The 22,614-nt window shown below is 39.4% G+C and overlaps 1 protein-coding gene across 2 annotated transcripts in view; it reads left to right on the top strand.

Moving 5' to 3' along the window:
- NWD2 (NACHT and WD repeat domain containing 2) overlaps positions 1 to 22,614 on the top strand; it is a 181,829-nt gene that overhangs the window by 87,592 nt on the left and 71,623 nt on the right. Inside the window, exon 3 of one of the 2 annotated variants that reach the window (XM_082728912.1) lies at positions 3,084 to 3,200. In XM_082728912.1, coding sequence (XP_082585038.1) covers positions 3,084 to 3,200 — 117 coding nt within the window. Of the gene's footprint in view, positions 1 to 3,083; positions 3,201 to 22,614 lie in introns of those variants that run through there. The other variant, XM_082728913.1, reaches the window with a different exon arrangement.

Below are 22,614 nucleotides of genomic sequence, written 5' to 3'. Positions count from 1 at the left end.
ACCCAGGCGTCCAGAGATCTTTTTAGTATAGGTGGTTATGGCTATAAATTTCCCTCTAAGTACTACTGTAACTGCATCCCATAAGTTTGGGTATTTGTGTCTTTGTCCATCTCAAAGTTTTTTTTAATTTCCCTTGTGATTTCTTCTTTGACTCTTTGGTTAAGAGTATGTTGCTTTCCACATATTTATGAATTTCCCAAATTTCTTCATTACTGATTTTTAATGTCATTGCCTTATGTTCAGAGAACATACTTCATATCATTTAAAACGCTCTTAGTTTATTGAGGGTTGTTTTATGATCTGTGTTCTATCCTGGACAGTGTTTTATGTATACTTGAAAAGAATATATATTCTTTTGTTGGGTAGATTGTTCTATAAATATGCTAGATCTAGTAAGTTTATAATATTGTTCCAGTCTTCGACTTTTTAATTGATCTTCTTCATAGTCATTCTTTCCATTGTTGAATGTGAGATATTTAAGTCTCTAACTAATATAGTTGAATTGTCTGTTTTTCCTTCACTTCTGTCAGTTGTACTTAAGGTATTTTAAGACTGTTTTATATATACATTTATAATTTTTATATCTTTTTGATGAATCCACCTTTTCATCATTATAAAATTGTCCTTCTTTATCTCTTGTTACATTTTGTCTTAAAATCTCTTGGCTGATATCAGTAATCATGTGAGCTTTCTTATGGTTACTGCTTGCATGATGTATCTTTTTCCATCCATTTACTTTCAACCTATTTGAATCTAAAGTGTCTTGTCTATAGACTGCATAGGCATATAGTTTTAATCCAGTCTGACAATTTCTGCTTTTGTATTATGAGTTGTATTATGTATAATGAGTTGTATTATATTATGTATTGTATTATGTTATGTATTATGTGTAATGAGTTGTATTAACTCATTCACACTTAATGGTGTGAATATAGTTGGATTACATCTGCCATTCTACTTTTTTTCTCATATCTTCTGTGTTCCTTTTACTTTTTTGTTTCATGTTAAGTGAACATATTCTAGTGTGACATTTCAATTCCTTTAGATTTTCACTGTATGTTATTTTCTTCATAGTTATTTTAAGACATGTTGTATCAGAATCTACTTATAATTTATACCAACTTAATTCCAGTGAGCTATAAAAAGATTACTCCTTTATATCTCTACTCCCTTTTTGTGCTGTTGTTATATATGTAGCTTTTATATATGTTACAAATCTAATTATATTGTTATAATTCGATACTTTTAGGTGAGAGACGAACACGTATATATATTTATAGCTTTTGTGATATTATCCTTGATATCGTTTATGTTTACCATTTGTTTCTCTTCATCTGTTCTAAATCAGACCTTTCCTCAGGTATGTCCAAATGGTGTAGCCAAAAGGATGGAGAATAGGCTCTCTGAAGGATGGTCAGTTTGTGTGAGGCACAAATAAGAATTAGCATTCACGTTGCAGATTTGTGGGTTTGACAGTTTTTTGGCAGATGGCCAAAAATGTCTTGTTCTAGTGATCTCAGTAATTTACAGAACTGTCAAATTATGGTTTCCATGATGGGGACATGGTCTGTATCTGTGCTTTCCCCCATGAGAGTCAGTAGCCAAATGTGGCTATAAAGTACTTGAATTGATTTAAACTTCTATTTACTTTTAAATAGCCACAGCTACAGGCTGTCATATGGGACACTGAAGTTATCATCTCAGATAGTCCCTTCCTTGATAGTGTGGTTAAACCCTCTAAGGTAGATTAAAGGAAAGACCCCTCCCTCCCCCGCCGCAAGAGGATAGTTTCATTTATTATAAAACTTACGGACCAGACCATAGAAATATTTTTTAAGAAGTTGTTATATCTTTATCAGCCATCTAAAAACTCAAACGCAGATAGAGATCTGATGCAGACACAACCATGCAGGGCCATGGTCAAGAGATGTCCCTGAGATCGGCCTGGGGCACAAGGGAGGACCCATCCTCTGTGCTTCCATCTCCCTGAATGCCCGTGCCAGCCAGGAGTAAGGAAGGAAGGTTCTTTTTCTGCTTGTGGGAAACAAAGAAAGGAAATCTTCAAAGCTGCAATTGGAAACATTTACTTTATTTATGCAGAATAACCATTGAGTAAAGGGAATGAAACCCATATTGCTCTTCACAGCAGATTTTCAAAAGAGTGTGCTTGTAAATGTCTTTACAGACTCCCAGAATCCTCCCTTATAGTCTTTGAAGTAAGGAGATAGAAGATCCTATTATCCTCACTTCTCATTAAGGCATACCACCTTTCATTGTTTCCAATACATGGTTTTCAGACATGTATTGATGAAAGCCAAACTGCTTTCAGATGAAACAGACATAACCAAAATGTCTATCTCTGTGGAATAAAGCATCATAACAGGCTTTTTTAAGGTTTTTTTTTTATTTTTTTTTTTAAGAAAGTTTAATGTTTGCCTTTAGGTCAATATATATTAATTGCCATTGTGTTTTTTCCCTTCTCGTATATTTTTTTAGATTTTACTTATTTATTTGAAAGAGAGCATACAAGAGAGTGGGGAGGGTCAGAGGGAGAAGCAGATTCCCTGCTTAGGGAGTCCAATGTGGGGTTTTTGATGCCAGGACTCCAGGATCATGACTGAGCCTAAGGCAGACGCTTAACTGACTGGGCCACCTAGGCCCCCTGCTTCTCATATTAAGATACACAGTAATATTATAGACTATTTTTTTTGTCTCAAATAATGTGGTAACCATATTTCAGGTGCTTCCAAACATTTTTTTGAAATTCTTTTACCATTTCAATATAATGAAAGTCTGCCCCCGCAAAGCCTCTGACATTTAACATTTCATTTTCTCTGGGGCCATGTCAACAATATAATAAGGAACAAAAGAAATTATAATGTTCATCCCTAGCCCATCATGGGATGAAAAGAATATCTATTTGAACAGATCTTAAATATAATTTTCCCTCTTAAGGGAAAACATGCTGCAAAGAAAAGAGTTAAAAGTCACGTTAGCTTAACATTGTAAATAAGAATAAAACCCACAGGTAAATGAATTTTTCCTGCAGGTAAATTAATCCTGCCTCATCCTTTGGTTCCCAGGTCATAGATCTCTACTGGGGCATTGAGGAAGACGAATGGGACAGCCCAGAACTCCAGAAGACTCGCATGAAGCTGTTGGAGGATTGTTTGAAAACTTCTGCAGGTCCATGTTTTGTTGTGGGTATAAAAAAACTCATGCTTTATATGAAATTGTGGATGACTGTGAGAATTGTTGATGTGTGATTCGAAAGGGACTTTTAATTATTTTGAATGAGGAAAAAAAAAAAATACTGGCTTTTCTGTGTCTATTTAAAACCTTTAAACTGTTTCCTTGCCCTCAACGTGTGAGAACAAAACCTTCAGCCTTCCGTAAGCAGCACTGCAAATTAACGGTGAATAATTTGAAATGGTAATTGAAGGGATGACTGGGGTTTGACGACAACTCCCCCAACACCTTGTGATCAGCAGAGAGGATTACTGTGTCAGTCCACAGTGAGCAGCCTGATTTTCCTCATACCGGGTAATGTATTCGATCATAGCGTCTCCATGTCTTGACGCTAGAATTTTTGGCAATTTTTCAACACAGTGACTGAACCATTGTTAAAGTCTATCACCGTATGATGTCAAATCCAACAATAGGAAACAGTGCCCTGAGGGGTGAAAAATTTTGTCTTTGGAGTGATCTTCCAGCTACATGTTCATTAAAAGCTACAAATTAACAGATTTTTGAAGTGGAATATTATTTACCAAAGAATACCCACTCTTCTGTCTTAACACAGGGGTAGTAAGATAAGTAGGTCATTCTGTAGCAGGTGGTTGTATAAAACCATTGCCTGCATTTAGCTTAAGAAAGGACCTTATCCTGAATCCAAATAGATCTAGCAATTCATACAAAGTTTCCCCTCTCAACACAGGATGTCTGGAGGCAGATGGAGGAGCTTAAAATTACTGGTAAATGCTTCAAGGAAACTCTCCTACAGTTCAAAGCTAGATTTGGTGTCTACAAGAGTTTTTCATCTTTGTTTGCATATCTGTTAGGCTCTCCGTAGGATTAGGAAGACATGCTATCAGAAATCTGGCCAGTGGATAGGGAAGTTCTTACTGAGGATAACAAAGTGCATAAAAGCTCTGTAACATTTTTAGTATCAGTGTATAGGTCATTCACTTATTTACCTGCTACTTTTTGAATGCTGCTGGGCCAGGGGAGGCTCTTAGTGCTGGGGACAGGGTAGGCTGACCCTTGTGAAATGGTAATTTTGTGCACCACTTGGGATGTAACCTGAAATTTGAACTAAAACCCCCTGCTTTTCAGAGCTTGCTTGCATTCTTGTTGGGGTGGGGTCACAGGGAAAGGGCAGGCAAAAATGAAGGAAAGAAGGAAAACCGTAAGTGCTGTGGAGAAGACTACAAGAAGGAAGGAGAAGGCCTCACTGTTGCAGGAAGAGGAGTTGGGATCACGCTTGGCATGCTGAGGGAGCAGTATGGGCAGGAGGGGAGAGGACTGGAGAGGAGGTCCTGTCTTGGGCTTTAGTGTCATGAAGTGGGCTGCAGAGATTTTGCTTTCGGTGACCTGAGAAGCCACAGAGTGTTCTAAGAAGAGGACTGCAGTGATCTGATGTATTTCAAGGCCCACTGTGGCTATTGAGTGTAGGATAGAGGACAGAGCATGGAGCCCCCTTGGAATGCTAATGCAGAAAACCCAGAGAAAACAGATGGCTTTGGGGGGTTGAAGAATGGACATCTAAAAACAGTGCTAACACAGAAAGTCCCAAAAGCCATGTACAATATCAGACGATCTAGTAGGGGTAAGGGTTTAAGACTTTTTCCACGGATGGGTCTTCAAAGGATAGAACTAGGACCAGTGGATGGAAAGTACACAGAGACAGGTTTCAGTGCCAGGTAAAGAAGTTGGAAGATTCAGCATTCACTAGTTTTGGGGGTCTTACAGAGCCCTGGGTTCTGACATTATTTCATAGCCGCATGATAGTGAAGGAGTTTCCTTACTACCCTGAGCCTCAGTCTCTTCCTCTGGGAACTGGAGAATATGATGAAGAGGCTAGTTATCTAGCTCCTGGGGTCATTCGGAAGATGAAATGAGACTCCAGAGCTCTTTTGTAGGGTCTCATCCACAGCAGTCCATAGTACGTGTTCATCATTACTTGTGGTAATTCACTGTTATCTCTCAAAATGATATAAAGATGAAATCTCCCGGCCCAAATTGTAATGAGAGCTTCACCAAGAAAGTTGTCCTCGGAGGAGGGACTACAATGCAGTCTGGCAGGGGTGCGGGAGAAGAGATTCGGACTGGAAGAAGAGTCAGACCGGGTTCTATGGTATGCTCTGGGGAGTCACAGTTGTGATGCTCTCCACCCCACTGTCCTGATCCAGCCTCAGAAATTCAGGAATAAGAGAGACGTTCTCCCCTCCTTTATCTCCCTGTGGCCTGTCCTACCCAAACTAACTAAAATTAGTCATGGCCATTAATTCTTAGAATTTGCTGGTAGGGGAGTGAATAAAGCCGGCATGTTTCAGCAGGTTCTGAGAGTAAAGGTTAAGTGATGGAACATCAGGAACAGCTTCGTGAGTGTAAACAAGTGATTTTTCCCTCTTCCTGCTCCCTGCTTCATGTTGAAACTCACGGCAACCGTGATGAAACCCTGTGGATAAGGCTAGGATTATTCACCCCAGTGATCCCAAATCAGGCAAGACTTAACCTCACTACTTATGGGAAATAGTACATCTCTTCCTTCCTTTCCTTTTGTAACTATGGTAACAGCAGGCGTCTAGGTGTCGCTTTTGAGCTCCAATTTCCTTGCCCTGCGCTCCCTTGTGGCACTTCTAGAAGTCATGATGACCCCTGTGGGTTGCAAAATACGGCATATTATTTTCCCTAGGGCTAAAGTCTTTGGCAAGAAAATTCACTATTGCTGAATGACAAAGTTTTTGTATTTTCAAAGGCTTTACAGGTAGTAACCCTATGTTACAGACGAATTCAGGAACCGAATAAAGCTTTCATTTTAAGTACCCAGGGGAACTTGGACTTATATGTTACATGTGTTTGGATCTCTCCAGTTTCCTCTCCTACAAGTTGGCCTTTGGGTATGGCCTAAGGCCCTGGAGTCATGCAGCCTGTGCCCGTTCATCCTACACAGCTGTCTGTACTGGGTTTTGATCACAAGGACGGATGGGAGTCAGGGGCCGGTACCTGTGTCCAGTTCTACCCTCTGAGGTTTGACTCGGGAGACACATCCTACATTAGAAGACATCACTTCCAAATTTGAATTACCTCAAAAGAATTGCTTGTGACATGTGAGCATTGACCCTGGACCTTAGGTGAAGTCCTGTCTCTTGGCCAAAGTAGATAAGAACATCTACTCTGCTGGCTTGAAGAACTGGAAGGTTTGAAAAATTTCCTTACTGAATTAAGGGAGCTGCCTCCAAGTATGTAGGAGCTGTGGGGGATGCAGACGGCGTCTCGCTCCATCCCTCAGTTTGGAGTGGACGACATAGAAATCTACTGAGAGAAAGGCATTGGTAGCCTGCCCTAGGGGGAGTCAGGCCAGACCTGTGTGGGGAGCCAACACAGGGAGTTCTAGTTACTACTGATTGAGACAGGTAAGAGAAGATTCCAAGACCTCACACGCAAAGGGGCAGTCCCCATATCTTAGAGTCGGGCCAAAGAGAACGCTGCCTGTGGTAGGCTTTGTCAATTCCCAGAAGTCTCAGGGAGTCAAAGCCCATAGAGCATCCTCCTCATTGGGGTACCAGATATAAACAGACATAGTCTGTCAGCATTGGATAGAGAAGCAACTGAGACCAAAGAATGGAACTACTGCCATCATTCTCACCTGAGTATAAGTGGACACCAAACGGGACCTCCACGCCCCACCCCTGCATACACCCTCCTGCCACCAGCAGCCTGGATGGTACAGGCAAAGAGCAGGCCCCAAGCTTGCCTGTCATGGCCAGCTCCTGGCAGCCGCACCCAAGACTGTGCACAAAGTGGGAAGAAAGAAACTCGGAAATAGACATTTTCAATCAGGCTAGATTTCAAACCAGAAAGACAAAAACAGAAAGGGTTGGACTGAGGAATCTATCATTACTGAGCAATTTTAAGTTTCTCCACTAAGCAGAAGAGGAAAGATGAAACAAACAAAGTTCCCTCATTGTTACTGGTAAAAATTAAACCTTTCCATATTTGTACATCCCTGAGGGACACCACTGAATGAAACCTGTGGTATAGAGATCAATTCTCTATTAACTGTGTCCCCACTCTCCTTCAGAATGACATTATGCTGCCTTAATGGTTGAGACTGTTTCTTTTTTTTAAGTAATTTTCAAATTCTCCGAATTTGAAAGAAGGTATTATAACAGTTTAGCTTTGGAAAATATTTTATCCATATTCCAATATATGATCAATTTACCTTTTTAGGTATTCTCAATTAAATACAAACATGAAAAAATGTAAGTCTCAGTTTGTACTCAATAAAATTGTGCAGGGTTTTATATGATTTAGTTCTTATCTTTGTAAGTATAGGTTTACTAACCAAAATGTACTAAACAAAGAAAGATAGTCATTGATCTGAACTGGAAAACCATTTAAATTAATCTAGATTTTTAAGTACTTTCTTTAAAAAAATTAAATAAAAATCTAAAACCTTAGTTTTTTAGAGAGACTTTTTTTTATTATTATAAAATTAAGCTTGTCCAGTTGCTATCAACTAGCCACCATAGCTCCAAAATAGGTTCCAATTAGGTTCCAATGATAAATTACCCCATCATCACCAAAGGAATGTTACAGTGGCAGACCTTGAAAATTACTCTTGAAAAGACAGTTATCTTGGTGGTAGAATCCAAGAGAGCCCTCCAGTTCATTTCTCCTAATACATATAGTTTAAGCCACTGTTTCCTGATTCCCATGGTATGGCATGTTTTGGGTGGTAAAAAGATGTCTGGAGAAAAGAAAGTAAATGGGAGAGCAGCCGGTCTCTGTATAACTCTTAACTGGTAAGAAAAAAATGTTCATTGAAAACTACAGTCCAATGGACTTCTGCTTCTGAGTAGAATTTCAACAACTTAAACTATAAACATTCTATATTTAGAGAGATCGTAGAGCTAGGAAGATATAGATGATTAGACAAGTTAGTTTCCAGAGAGAAATGCCCTTCCTTGGTGAGCTGGCTTTACAGATGGAGGATCCCCAAAATCTCAGCAGTGTTCTCTATGAGACACATGCCCATCTGTGGGCCCTGCGGCATGATGGAAAGCTATGATGGAAAGCAGAATGAAGTCTTCTTCCACAGTCTTAGTGTTTAGGAGACAAAGTCCACTAAAACCTAACATGAATATTCAAGTCTTGCCCCTGATGCATTTTAACTCAAAGTCAACTGAATCAACCAAAACTACAACCTAGTTGCACCCAGTTCAAATACTGAAGAGACTAACACATTAGCCTCTTACCCTGTCACTCTAACATAAGAAAAGGAACCTATAAATAAGAGTTCTTTTAAATACAATATCCAGACAAAAATAGACACATAGATAAATGGAATAGAAGAGGGAGCCCAAAAATAAACCCACACTTACGTGGTCAATTAATCTATGACACAGGAGCCAAGAATATATAATAGGAAAAGGATAGTCTCTTCAACAAATGGTGCCTGGAAAAGTGAACCGCCTTCTTTACACCAGACACAAAAAATCAAAATGGATTAAAGACCTAACTCCTAGAAGAAAACACAGGCAGTAATCTCATAGACATTAGCCTCAGCAACATTTTTCTAGATATGTCCCCTCAGGCAAGGGAAACAGAAACAAAAATAAACTGTTGGCACTACATCAAAATAAAAAGATTTTTTTCAGGAAAGGAAACCGTCAACAAAACAAAAAGACAACCCATGGAAAGGGAGATGATATTTGCAAATGATATGTCTGATAAAGGGTTAATATCCAAAAATATATGAAGAACCTACACAACACCAAAAAAGAAAGCTGATTAAAAAGGGGCAGAAGAGGAGCGCCTGGGTGGCTCAGTGGATTGAGACTCTGCCTTTGGCTCAGGTCATGATCTCAGGGTCCTGGGATCGAGTCCCACATCGGGCTCTCTGCTTAGCAGGGAGCTTGCTTTCCTCCTCTCTCTCTCTCTGCCTGCCTCGCTGCCTAGTTGTGATCTCTCTATGTCAAATAAATAAAATCTTTAAAAAAAAAAAAATGGGCAGAAGACATGAGCAGACATTTCTCCAAAGACGACACAGTGTAATAAAAGTACCATATGATCCAGTAATCCCACTGGGTATTTACCCAAAGAGAACAAAAACACTAATTCATATATGAATTAGTTATATACAGCTCTGTGGGGTTTTTGCAGCATTATTTACAGCAGCCAAGGTATAGAAGCAACTCAAGTGTCCATAAGTGAATGGATAAAGAATCTGTGGTGTGTGTATATGTGTGTGTGTGTGTGTGTGTGTGTGTGTGGATATACATATATACATACATACATACAATGGTTTATTAGCCATGGGAAATGAGATCTTGCCATTTGCAGCAATGTAGATGGACCTAGAGGGTATTATACTAAATGAAATAAGTCAAAGAAAATAACTGCTATGATTTCACTTAGTTTCAAGTTTTTATTTAAATTCTAGTTCATTAACATACAGTGTAACTTAGTTTTAGGTCTAGAATTATTTCAACACCCAGTGCTCATCACAATATGTGCCCCCCTTATTCCCCATCACTCATTTAATCCATTTCCCCCACCCAACTCCCCTCCAGCAACCCTTAGTGTGTTCTCTATAGTGAAGTCTGTTTTATGGTTTGCCTTTCTCCACGTTCATCTGTTTTGTTTCTTAAATTCCACATATGAGTGAAATCACGTTGCCTTTCTCTGGCTTCTGTCGCTTACCATAATACTCTGTAGCTCCATCCATGTCATTACAAATGGCAAAATTTCATTCTTTTTTATGGCTAATATTCCACTGTGTAAAGATATTACAACTTTTTGATCCACTCATCAGTCGATGGACATTTGGGCTCTTTCCATAATTTGTATATTATAGATAATACTGTTATAAACATCAGATAAAACTGTATATTATAGATAATACTGTTATTATAGATAATACTGTTGTATATTATAGATAATACTGTTATAGATAGTACTGCATATATCCTTTTGAATCAGTACTTTTTTTTTTTATTTATTTGACAGACAGAGATCACACTTAGGCAGAGAGGCAGGCAGAGAGAGAGGAGGAAGCAGGATCCCAGCTGAGCAGAGAGCCGATGTGGGGCTCGATCCCAGGACCCTGGGATCATGACCTTAGCCGAAGGCAGAGACTTTAACCCACTGAGCCACCCAGGCGCCCCAGTACTTTTTTATCCTTTGGATAAATACCTAGTAGTGCAATTGCTGGGCCATAGGGGCGCTCTACTTTTAACTTTTTGAGGAACCTCCATGCTGTTTTCCAGAGTGGCTGCACCAGTTTTGCATTCTCACCACCAGTGTGAGAGAGTTCCTCTTTCTCTGCATCCTCGCCAACCATCTGTTGTTTCCTATGTTGTTAATTTCAGCCATTCTGACAGGTGTGAGGTGATACCTCATCATAGTTTTGATTTGTATTTCCCTAATGATGAGTGATGTTGAGCATCTTTTCATGTGTCTGTTAGCTATCTATATGTCTTCTGCCCGTTTTTTAACTGGTTACTTGTTTTTGGGTGTTGAGTTTTATAAGTTCTGTATATATTTTGGATACTAGCCCTTTATCAGATAGGTCATTTGCAAATATCTTTTTTATAAGACTTCACTTATATGTGGAATCTAAAAAGCAAATTGGACCAAATAAATCAACCAACAAACAAACCAAGAAAACAGACACTTAAATTCAGAGAACTGGTGGTTCCTAAGAGGGAGCTGGGTGGGGATATGGGTGAAATAGATAAAGAGGATTAAGAGGTACAAGATTCCAGTTATAAATGTCACAGAAATTAAAATTACACAACAGAGAATATAGTCAATAGTAGTATAAGGGTGTATGGTAAAAGATGGTGGCTACATTTCTTGTGGGAGCACCGAGTAACGTATAGAATTGTTGAATCAGTGTTGTACACCTGAAACTAATATAATGTATGTTAATTATGCTTCGATAAAAAATAATGCCCAGAAAACAATGAAAATTACAAGCCATGCAAAGAATGCCATGCAAAGAAAATATGATTAATAAACAAGGAAAAGTAGATAATAGAAGTCATACCCCCAGATGTCCAAGAGGATAGAGTAGGCAGGCAAAATCTGTTAAATAACTATTTTAAATGTTAATGAAAATATAAAGATAGGAAAATTAATGAGAAAATGGATAATTTCAACAAAGAAATAGACTCTATTAAAAATACAAAAGAATCAAATGGATATTTTAGAAAGAAAATGTACAGCAGCTAAAGTTAAAACTTATTTGAAGAGTTTAATAGTAAATTCAACAGTAGAAGACTGGGTTAGTGAACTCCAAGAGAAGTCAATAAAAAATATCCAAATTGAAGCACAGATTTTCTTTAAAAGAGTAGGAAAAACAGAATGAAGTGGAAGAGACATAAGAGGCACAGATCTCACATAGTGTAATTGGAGTCCCAGAAAAAGACACCAAGAAAGAGAACATGAAGGAAGTAACAAGGGAGCATTTTCCAAAGCTACTTGAAGACCTCAACCCACACAGGTTCAAGTAGTCAGTAAACTTCAAGATAATTGCACCTAAGCACATTGTGGTAAACTGCTGAAAAGCAAAAATAAAGAGAAAAAACACCTTAACATCCATCAGAGAAGGGGTGTGTGTGTGTATATATATATATATATATATATATATATATATATTCATTACATCCATTAATACATTCATTACATACATTTATATTTATATATTACATTCAGAAAACAACAGAGATACTACCATTTGACTTTTTAGTAGAGAAGTTCTGGATGTCAGAAGACAATGAAATGATATCTTTAAAGAGCTAAAAGAAAAAAACAGCCAAGCTAGCTTGGCCTACCTAGTGGGAGTATCCTACAAAAGTAAAAATGAAACAAAGATGTTTTCAGACAAAAACAGAAAAGTTTTCTAAAAAGAATACTAAAAGATGGTTTTCTGCCTTAGAGAAAATGACCACAGATAGAAGCTCAAATCCGTAAGAAGGAATCAAAAGCACTGAAAATCAGGATAAGGGTAAAGAGTACTGGAAGAGATTATGCTGAGTGAAATAAGTTAAGCAGAGAGAGTCAATTACCATATGGTTTCACTTATTTGTGGAGCATAACAAATAGCATGGAGGACATGGGGAGTTAGAGAGGAGAAAGGAGTTGGGGGAAATTGGAAGGGGTGGTGAACCATGAGAGACTATGGACTCTGAAAAACAATCTGAGGGGTTTGAAGTGGCGGGGGGTGGGAGGTTGGGGGAACCAGGTGGTGGGTATTAGAGAGGGCACAGATTGCATGGAGCACTAGGTGTGGTACAAAAATAATGAGTACTGTTATGCTGAAAATAAATTTAAAAAATCAAAAAAAAAAAAAGATTACTACTGACTGGGTTCAGCAACAGTTATTGTGCTGTGTAGAGATAGTAATATGTAAAGAAGTAAGACCAAAATAGCTCAAAGGGCAAAAGGGACAAAAGTAGTCTTGCATTATTTGGGAAGTGATAAAAGCAAAAATTAAAGCTGATCTGTAGTAAGTCATGAATGAATATTGTAACATACCTATATATAGGAGAACCACTAAATAAAGATATAAAATGGTACAAAAATTTCATGTAAGAAACTAAACAGAATAACCCCTTTAAAAGAAGACAAGAAAAGAAGAGTAAAGAATGGGTACAATAAATAGAAAAATGATAGCCTTAAACCCAACTATTTCATTAAATGTAAACAGACTAAAGACTTCAATTAGATTCTGTATCTTCAGTACAGATTCAACTATGTGCTGTATACTAATCGAAAGAAAGTTTTACCAACACCACACAGTAGACTTTAAGCTAAGAAGATAAAGGGACATTTCATAATGATAAGAAGTTCAATTCATTGAGAAGATATAATAGGGGTGCCTGGATGGCTAAGTCAGTGAGGCATCCAACTCCTGATTTCCACCCAAGTCATAATCTCAGGATTGTGGAGATCAAGCCCCGAGTAGGCTCCATGTTAGGTTCTCTCTCCCTTTCCCTGTGCCTCTCTGCCCCTCCACCCCCACTCAAGGTCACATGCACTCACTCTTTCTCTAAAAAAAAACAAGAAATATATATATATATATAATTCCTATATTTATAAGCACCTAATAACATGGTTTCAAAATACAGGCACACCTCAAAGATAATGAGGATTTGGTTCCAGACCACCACAATAATGTGAATATCACAATAAAGTGCATCAGATGAATTTTCTGGTTTTCTAGTACACAAAGTTATGTTTACACTATACCATAGTCTATTAATAATAGCATTTGGTCCAAAAAAAAAAAACCTAATGTATTCACTTAAAAATATTTCATGGCTCAAAAATACCAACCATCATCTGAGGTTCACTAAGTCATGATATTTTTGCTGGTGCCATTTGATAGAATTCTACCCCCACTAGAACTTTTTTAAATATTGGAGTCAGTCCTCTCAGACCCCACCAGTGCCTCACCAACTTAGTGATTTTTTTTTAAGATTTTATTTCTGCATTTGATAGAGAAAGAGCACAAGTAAGCAGAGTGCCAGGGAGAGGGAGAAACAGGCTCTCTGCTGAGCAGGGAACCTGACACAGGGCTCAATCCCAGAATCCTGGGATCATGACCTGAGCCGAAGGCAGTTACTTAACCGACTGAGCCACCCAGGTGCCCCAGGCAACTTTGTTTATGTACTGCTCTAAACCCTTTGTTGTCATTTCAATAATCTTCACAGAGTCTTCACCAGGAGAAGATTCCATTTCAGGAAACCACCTTTTTTGCTCATCCATAAGAAGCAGCTCGTCATCTGTTTAAGTTTTATCATGAGCTTGAAGCGCTTCAATCATATCTTCTGCAGACTCTCCCTCAGTTCTCTTGTTCTCTGTACCACATCTGCATTACTTCCTCCACTGAAGCCTCGAACCCCTCAAAATAACCCATGAGGATTGGAATCCACTTCTTCCAAACTCCTGTTAGGGTCCTTTTGTTTATATGCATCAATTTTATTTTCGCATGAATCGCAAATGTTCTTCATGGCACCTGGAACCACGAATCCTTCCCAGACAGCTTTCAGTTTACCAGATCCACCAGAAGAATCCCTTCTATGGCACCTACAGCTTTATATTTCTTTGATAAGACTTGCAAGTTGAAATGACACCTTGCTCCATAGGCTGCAGAATGCTTGTGTTAGCGGACATAAAAATCACATTGATCTCGTCCATCTCCATCAGGTCTTGGGTGACCAGGTGCACGGTCAGTGAACAGTAAGATTTTCAAAGGAATCTTGCTGAGCAGTAGGTCTTAACAGTGGCCTTACTTAGGAAACCATGTTGTCAACTGACGGGCTGTCACCCAGGCTTTGTTGTTCCATTTGCAGAGCATAGGCAGAGTAGATCTAGCATAATCCTTGAGGGCTCTAGGATTTTTGAAATGGTACATGAGCACTGGCTTTGACTGAAAGTCACCAGCTGCATTGGCCCCTAACTAGAGAACCACCTGTCTTTCAAAGCCAACCACCAACTTCCTCTCTCAGGCTATGAAAGTCCCAGTTGGCATCATCTTCCAATAGAAGGCTGTTTTGTCTACATTGAAGATCTGCTTAGTGTAGCCCTTTGTTAACCATCTTGCCCAGATCTCCTGGATAATTTGCTGCGGTTCATACGTGAGCACGTGCTTCCTCACCTCGTGCTCTCATGTTATAGAGACGCCTTCTTTCCCTAAACCTCATGAACCAATCTCTGCTGGCTTCAGACTTCCCTTCTCAGCTTCCTCACCTCCCTCAGCCTTCACAGAACTGAAGAGAGTTAGGGCCTTGCTCTGGGTTAGACTTTGGGTCAGGGGGCTGTTGTGTGGCTAGTTTGATTTTCTGTCCAGATGAGCATCTTTCCTGCCAGCAGTAAGGCTGTCTTACCATTCGTGTGTTCACTCAAGCACCGTCACCTGCCTTCAGGAACTTTTCCTTTGCATTCACTGTTCGGCCAAGAGGCCTGACTTTCGGCCTGTCTCAGCTCTTAACATGCTTTCCTCATGAAGCTCAGGCATTATTAGCTTTTTATTTCAAGTGAGAGACATGTGACTCTCTCTCTCTCTCTCTTGAACACCTGGAGACCACGGTAAAGTTTTTAATCAGCCTAATTTCGATATGATTGTGTCTCAGAGAAAAGGGAGGCCCAAGGAAAGAGAGAGACCGGGGATGGCTTGTGGGCAGAGCCGGCAGAACACACACATTTATCGATAAAGTTCCCTGTCCTCAATGGACAGGGTTCGCGGCCGCCCCCAAAACGCGATTACAAGAGTAACATCAAAGACCACAGATCACCCGAACAAATACAGAGATGAAAAAGGTCGAAATATTTCAAGAGTTACTGAAACGTGACACAGAGACCCAAAATTAAGCGCGGTATGCCTGTATACAAAGCAAAGCTTGACAAAACTAAAAGAGAAATCAATAGGTGGAAATTTTTATGAACTTCTTTTAGTATCTGAGCAAATGGGCAGGAAACAAAAATCAGCTGAGTGTGTGGATTTGCAGAACGGGACCTACCATGACCCAGCTGATGTTTTTATATTGTAGCCGTTACAACCAATAACTACAGATTACAGCTTTTTTTCAGTTACACATAGAATATTTGCTAAAGTATAAAGTGTGCTTCATCCATATGGCAGGTAATAACAAGGCAATAAATTTCAGAGGATTGAAATTGTACTAAATGTGTGTACTGACCTTAATGGAATTAAAAAAAAAAAAAATCACCGCAAGCTAACTGCAGAATCTTCCAATATGTGGAAGTTAAGCAGCATAGTTTGTTTTGTTTTTTTTTTTTAAGATTTTTTATTTATTTATTTGTCAGAGAGAGAGTGAATGAGAGCGAGCACAGGCAGACAGAGAGGCAGGCAGAGGCAGAGGGAGAAGCAGGCTCCCTGCCAAGCAAGGAGCCCGATGTGGGACTCTATCCCAGGACGCTGGGATCATGACCTGAGCCGAAGGCAGCCGCTTAACCAACTGAGCCACCCAGGCGTCCCAAGCAGCATAGTTTTAAATAAACCATGGGTGGAAGAAGAAATATCACCAGGGGAATTTTCAAATATTCTTAACCAACTAAAATGAAAGAACATCTGAATATACAGGGTTCAACTAAAGCAGTGTTCACGGGGAAAAAAGGAGGAAACGCATAGTTTCCAATGTGTATATTAGAAAAAAAGAGAGTTTGGCAATTAGTGATTTAATTGCCCATCTCAAAAAAGCTCGAAAAAGGGAAAATTAAACCTGAGGAAATTCGAAGAAAGAAGCACATGCATCAGAATGCAGCCGCTTTCAAAGATTCTCAGTACTGTTTGCACCGGTAAAGATAAAAAGATGATGGGACTTCAGAACTGGAAAGAGCCTTGTGATCATCACATAACTAAGTTGTAAATAAATAAATAAATAAATAAACCCATCCTACGTTTTACACACAGGTAGAAATTGAGACCCAAAAATGAAGGTATCCAGCATTTCCTGAGCTGCTAAAATGCACCAGGTTCTGTGCAGAGAGAGTACTGTACTATTTCTTACACTAACCCATTGCCACTGTTACTTTTCCAGCTCTGTCAACACGGTTGCTAAGACAGAAGTCATTAATTTGCCTGAAGTCTTATAACTAGCAAAGCGTGGAGCCAGGATTCCAACCTGGGTCTCTAATTCCAGAGCCCATACCCCCTAAGACCAGAAGTGGTTTATTTGGGGTCGATAGTGAGGTCTAGAACTGACATCCCTTTCTCCCAGTCAATTTCTTCTCACACTATAAAAGTGCAGGAATTGGGGGTGCCCGGGTGGCACAGTTGGTTAAGCATCCAACTTTCGGTTTTGACTCAGGTCTTGATCTCAGGGTTGTGAGACCAAGCCCCATGTCAGGCTCTGCTCTCAGCACACAGTCTGCCTAGACACTCTCTCCCTCTCCCTTCCTCCCCAACCTCCTGGTGCTCGCACTCTCTCTCTCTAAAAAAAAAATTAAAATTAAAATTAAAAAATCTTTAAAAATTTAAAAAAAAAAAAAAAACAGGGCTTGTCCATCATGCTCTGTTTCAGTGTTGTGCAATTCTTTCACACACAGTTGAGTGAGTCAGATAAAATAATCACTGGTCTAGTGTGCAGTATACTTTCCTCCAGTGAGGAATGTAGCTGCTTTGCCCAAGGCTCTATTAAAATTTCTAAGCTAGCCATGAAATTCTGTAATAAACTTTGACTTTTTAATCTAATTTCCCCGGACAGAGGAACTTGAAGCTGCCAAAATCTGTGCCTGGAAATGCCATACATGCAAACTGAAAACAACAAAGATTATCTTGGACTCCCCCCTCCCTTTACACTTACCCAATGTCTGTCTACTTACAGTACAAGGACCATGTCTGCTGTACCAGACCAATCTAAAGGCCCCATGTGGTTCTGGAAATGCACAGTGTTGCTCAATAAAACCAGAAATCTCCTGGAGTGCCTATCATGTATACGACTCTAAGCTAAGTTCTCTGATTAAGAGCTGAATATTCTGTGTGCTCAGAGATACATAAATAAAGGACTAGACTGTCTCTGTCCTCCTCAGCCCCGCCTAAACAGAAAGAGAGGTGTGTTCAGGCCACTATGATCCAGGTTGACAAATGATCAGTAGGGCGTTGGACAAGGGTTATGGGAACAAAAGGGAGAACAGGATTTGTTCTGACTCTGGGGTCAGGAGAGAGCTGCAGAGGAAGGTATGCTGGCACAGAAGCTAGGAGGACTGAGCTTCCTATCTCTAGACCTGGTCTGGGAATCCAGTGCCTTGAATATCCAGAGACCAACAGTTCCTGAAAGTAGTTAGAATACAGGTGTCACGATAGGGCATCGAAGAACCAGAGGCAAGAAATGGAGACTGAGGCCAGACTTTTTCAGCTTACACTTGTCCACAGGGGAAAGGGATATTCTCTTCTGATAGGTAACTCTGGAGAAGGAATTGTGAAGAAGCTGGAGACAATGGAGCCCAGCTGGTGTCGTGCAGATGACATTATCCAGGTAAAAGATGATCTGGTGGGGGAAGAGGTGAAATAGAGAGGTGGACATAGATTAGAGACCCTTAAGAAATAGAATTCATGTCACGGTGCCTGAGTGTCTCAGTGTAAGCGTCCAACTCTTGATTTCAGCTGAGTTCATGATCTTAGGGTTGTGAGATCAAGCCCCATGTGAGGCTCTACCCTCACCAAGGCGTATGCTTGACATTCTCTCTCTCTCCCTCTCCTTCTGCCCCTCCCCACCCCCATACATGATTGGTCTCTAAATAGGGGGTTGGAAAAAGAGGGAGAGTCAAAGGTATGTATGCTAATACCCAAGGCTCTTCCTTCCATCCATTCCACCATCACAGACACTTAAATTACACAGCGAAACACATCATGGAATAACCTATACAGTCCAGCTTTACAAAAAGTAATTATTTGCTGAATATAAAATCTATATTAACCAACAAGAATGTATAATATTTATTACTCATAGTCTATTTCCTTCCTGAGTCCTTTCCATCTTGGGCACCATGGGAAGGCAGTAAAACCAGTAACCGAGCGTGAATAAGGAGCAAACTGAGTCACCAGATCAGTGCGGACCATCAGAATTCTGTGAACATTTCTCAGATCGGTTCTTACTTTTCTTGCAAGTATCAGGAGAGGAGCAGTTTCTGGAAGATCTGTTATGGGTCAAAGAAAACTTGGGGGTTGGAGGTCAAAGCAGGTGCTCTCCTAGCTTGGAAATATGTGCAAATATGGGGCTGGAGAAAGTGCACATCTAGCTGAAGCTTGTCATTGCCTCACCTCCCTTTCGTGCTTTGCTCTAACAAGTTGGAAAACCATCTTCCTAGACATTCTACAGAACCAAACTGAATGGTTTGAGGCCATTTAAATATTTCAGCATTTTTATTTATTCTCATAGAACATTTCTGACTGTGGAAGAGGTAATGGCTTAAACTTTTTAGTTTTAACTTGGAGAGACTCTCTGCTTGCTTTTACTTAGTTCAGCATTTAACCATTGTCTATTTTTTTTAAAAAGCATGCATGCACACTCCAAGTTTTCCAAACCTGTCATTAAGACGAGCGTTTCTAACTAGAGTCAGATACTCAGACACCACCATCAATATACATAATTTAAAAGGTTACCTTCTCATGCTGTGAATTAATGATGTTGCTTTTTTTTTTTTAACCGTAAAGTTATATTCTTGCCTGAACATGGGTGTGGGCTTGTAAGAGGCAGCTGAGTAAGCATTTGGAAGATGCTTTGAGTTATATCCCTGTGAAAATGAATATTAATTTGTCTCCAGTTTGAACCAGTTATAAATGTAGGAGTGATCCCAATGAACCAACAACAAGGAAGGGATTGCACCTTAATCACCTACAGCAGTGTCAGTGAAGTACTGGACTCAAATTTTCCAAAACAGATTAGTATAAAAAGAATCTGTCTGTATTAGTCATTACATCCATCTCTAGCCCTCACTTCTTCAAGACAGGAATAATAATGAGACTAGAGCCTCATTATAAAATGTTCAGCCCAGCCTTAGTTTTTACTAGATTTGTAACTGTGAGGTTTTTTTTTTTTTTAATTTTATTTATTTATGAGAGAGAGAGAGAGAAAGCATGGGTATGCTGGAGCACGAGCCAGGGGGGGGGGGAGGGGGGGGGGAGAGGAAGAAGCAGAGAAGCAGACAGCCCGCTGAGCAAGGAGCCTGATGCAGGGCTCAGTCCCAGGATGCTGGGATCATGACCGGAGCCAAAGGCAGACGCTTCACTGACCCAGGTGCCCCTAGATTTGGGACTGTGTCACCTAGTGTGAACACACCTACAGATTAAAGTGGTGTTTGGTTTTTCATCTGCCTTTAGGAACCTATACGGTGTCCGTTAAGGGTCTTGCTACCCAAATGGACCACCATACATTCCTTTACTTTCTTATTAATCATAATCACTGTGTTTTCTGTTTCCTCTGAATAGTTTCCTCCAAAACAGTCCTCCAAAATAGTTTCTTTAATAAAGCTTAAGACGGAAAGCTTTTCCTGTTAATTTTTATCGATGATATAATTTCTGCTTTTATTGTAATTAAATGTGTTGAAGTTTCTCAGGGAATGGAGGCAAGCATTTCCCTTTTCCTACTTTATGGTGCATAATCAATAATTATGGTTGACCCGTACCGGCTGGTGTTTACCAAATTATCTCTCACTTAGTTCCCCTTTCTTAGCATTACAAACCAATCAACTGAATAAATGTTCCACCTTCTTGTTCCTCTGGAGAAAATAGTAAAATATATACTGATACTCTGTCTCCTTTTGCCCTGTAGTACATAATAATTTTTCCTTTCTTAAAAGTTTTTCTAATGCAAGGAAATGAATTCTTTAAATTTCAAACTATTTGTATTTTAACAATGACCTTCTAAAACAGCAAAACTATATTCACGGTAATAACACTCATAAAATATGAGGACAAAAATGTGATAAATTTTAGGGAGTCAAAAGTCATTTCTATTTCTTGAAATACTATGTTTTTAATAAAAAATTAATATGTTCATACAGTATATTGAAAATATGGTACAGTGAAATCCTTTAAATCATTGTTAGGTGAAATTAAAATAAGTTTTATAAATTTTATCTTAATAGTACTTGTACATCTAATAACATTTATTTGTGTCTTATTTTACTTACTACTTATTTTACTTACTACCTAATTATCTCCACCCCAACACTATTATTTAAACTGAGCACACACCTGTTTGCCTCCTATTCGTCATCTTTAAAAAATGTCCAGATTATATTTAGAGACTTACGGATGTAGGTGAACCTGTAAAACATTGGTGGGACACTTAGGCAGGCTGCATTGTGAGTACAATGTGTGGATTACTTCACTGACCCTTCCCAGTCGTTTATGAGGAAGTTGCCGTTGTCACAGCCATTGTACGGTTGGGGTAAACCGGGGCCGGAAAGCGGGATTCCTGGGCTGCAGGCACACACAGCTAGTTAAGGAGAGATGCAGGACACAAACTCAATCGGTCTGGTCTACGGTTTCCATATTAACTACTCCACAAGTCTCGCCGCTTGGTGTGTCTTTGCTCACCTTTCATTTCCCCTAAATGAAGAGGCATGTTCAGTCCAACCTGCAAAGTCCAGATCAACAGGTCTTGAATTCCCCTTGGAGCATAGTCCTCTACCAGAACACCTTGGCAGGGTGCCTCCCACTCACAGATAATCAAGGTTTAAAAAGAGCATTCCAACTTCCACCCTTCTCAATGTTCCACTCCATATTTGTCATTCTATTTTAGGACACATTCCTGTGCCATTGTGCTGTGCAGCACAGAAAACTGTTCATTTCTAAAGGTGATTAGTTTGCATTTCCTTATCTTCCATAGAAGCCACCATCTCTCTAATCCTTGGCAAGAAAATGAATGAAAGCATGCACTTACCTTGTAAATTCCGTCCTACTGTCCCAGCTTTACAATAAGCTAGAATGAATTGGGCAAGAAGACAAAGATAAAAATTTACAATGCTAAAACCTAGAATGAATCAAGAAGGAAATTCAACTAGTTAAAAGATATGTAGAGCTAAATAAAGAGTCAGAAAATGTGGGTAATAAATAATGATAGTAGCAAACATTTACTTGGCATTACTTATGTGGTTATAAGTAGTAATTTGTGTGACTTCATGACAGCAATAATAAGGTAGGTGCTATTATCACCATTTTAAAGATAAGGAAATAGGCACACAGAGTTGGGATTTGAAGCTAGGAAGACTGACTCTGACATAGTCTTAACTACTCTAAACATGACTCCTGCCGCATGGTGTGAGATGCTTCATTCTGACTTCACTATCTATCCTTTAGCTTCAAAATCCTCATCAATTACATGAAATACACAAGCCACCATTCATGTCGACATATACAGCTTTCCAGAATAGTGGTCAAAGTTCAATCAGTAAAAATTCAAGAACTACAAATCATTATATTATCTACAAGGAACAGGATAGAGGTTTGGTACCTTACTGTATTTTGGCAAAGATATTTCCAAAAAACCAGTTGTTGGTTGTAAATACCTTAGTAGCACTGCAGTCTGAGAACTCTGAATATTCATATACCCACATTGCTGAAGAAACTTAGAGATAAGCACCAGTGCTGGGCAGATCCAGCTCAATCTGCTAAATGCCCATTAAACACTGGTTTCTGAATTAGGAGAAAGGTCATCAATTTGTCCTCCAGCAACAGATGGAGAGGAAGATTTGACCAACACTCAGATGGACGAAAGTAAGGACAAGAGAGCAAGCCAGACATTCTGTATATTTCAACTTCAAGCTTGGAAAAAAAGCTTCTGAAAAAGATTTTATGAAGTAAGAGAAATGGATTAGGCAGAAGGGTAATATATCTGAAAATGATTTCCTCCA

The sequence above is a fragment of the Mustela nivalis genome, assembly GCF_964662115.1.
Source record: "Mustela nivalis genome assembly, chromosome: 4".
Classification (NCBI taxonomy): Eukaryota; Metazoa; Chordata; class Mammalia; order Carnivora; family Mustelidae; genus Mustela; species Mustela nivalis.
Note: the sequence above shows the minus strand (reverse complement) of the source record. Positions and strands in the feature narration are given on the sequence as shown.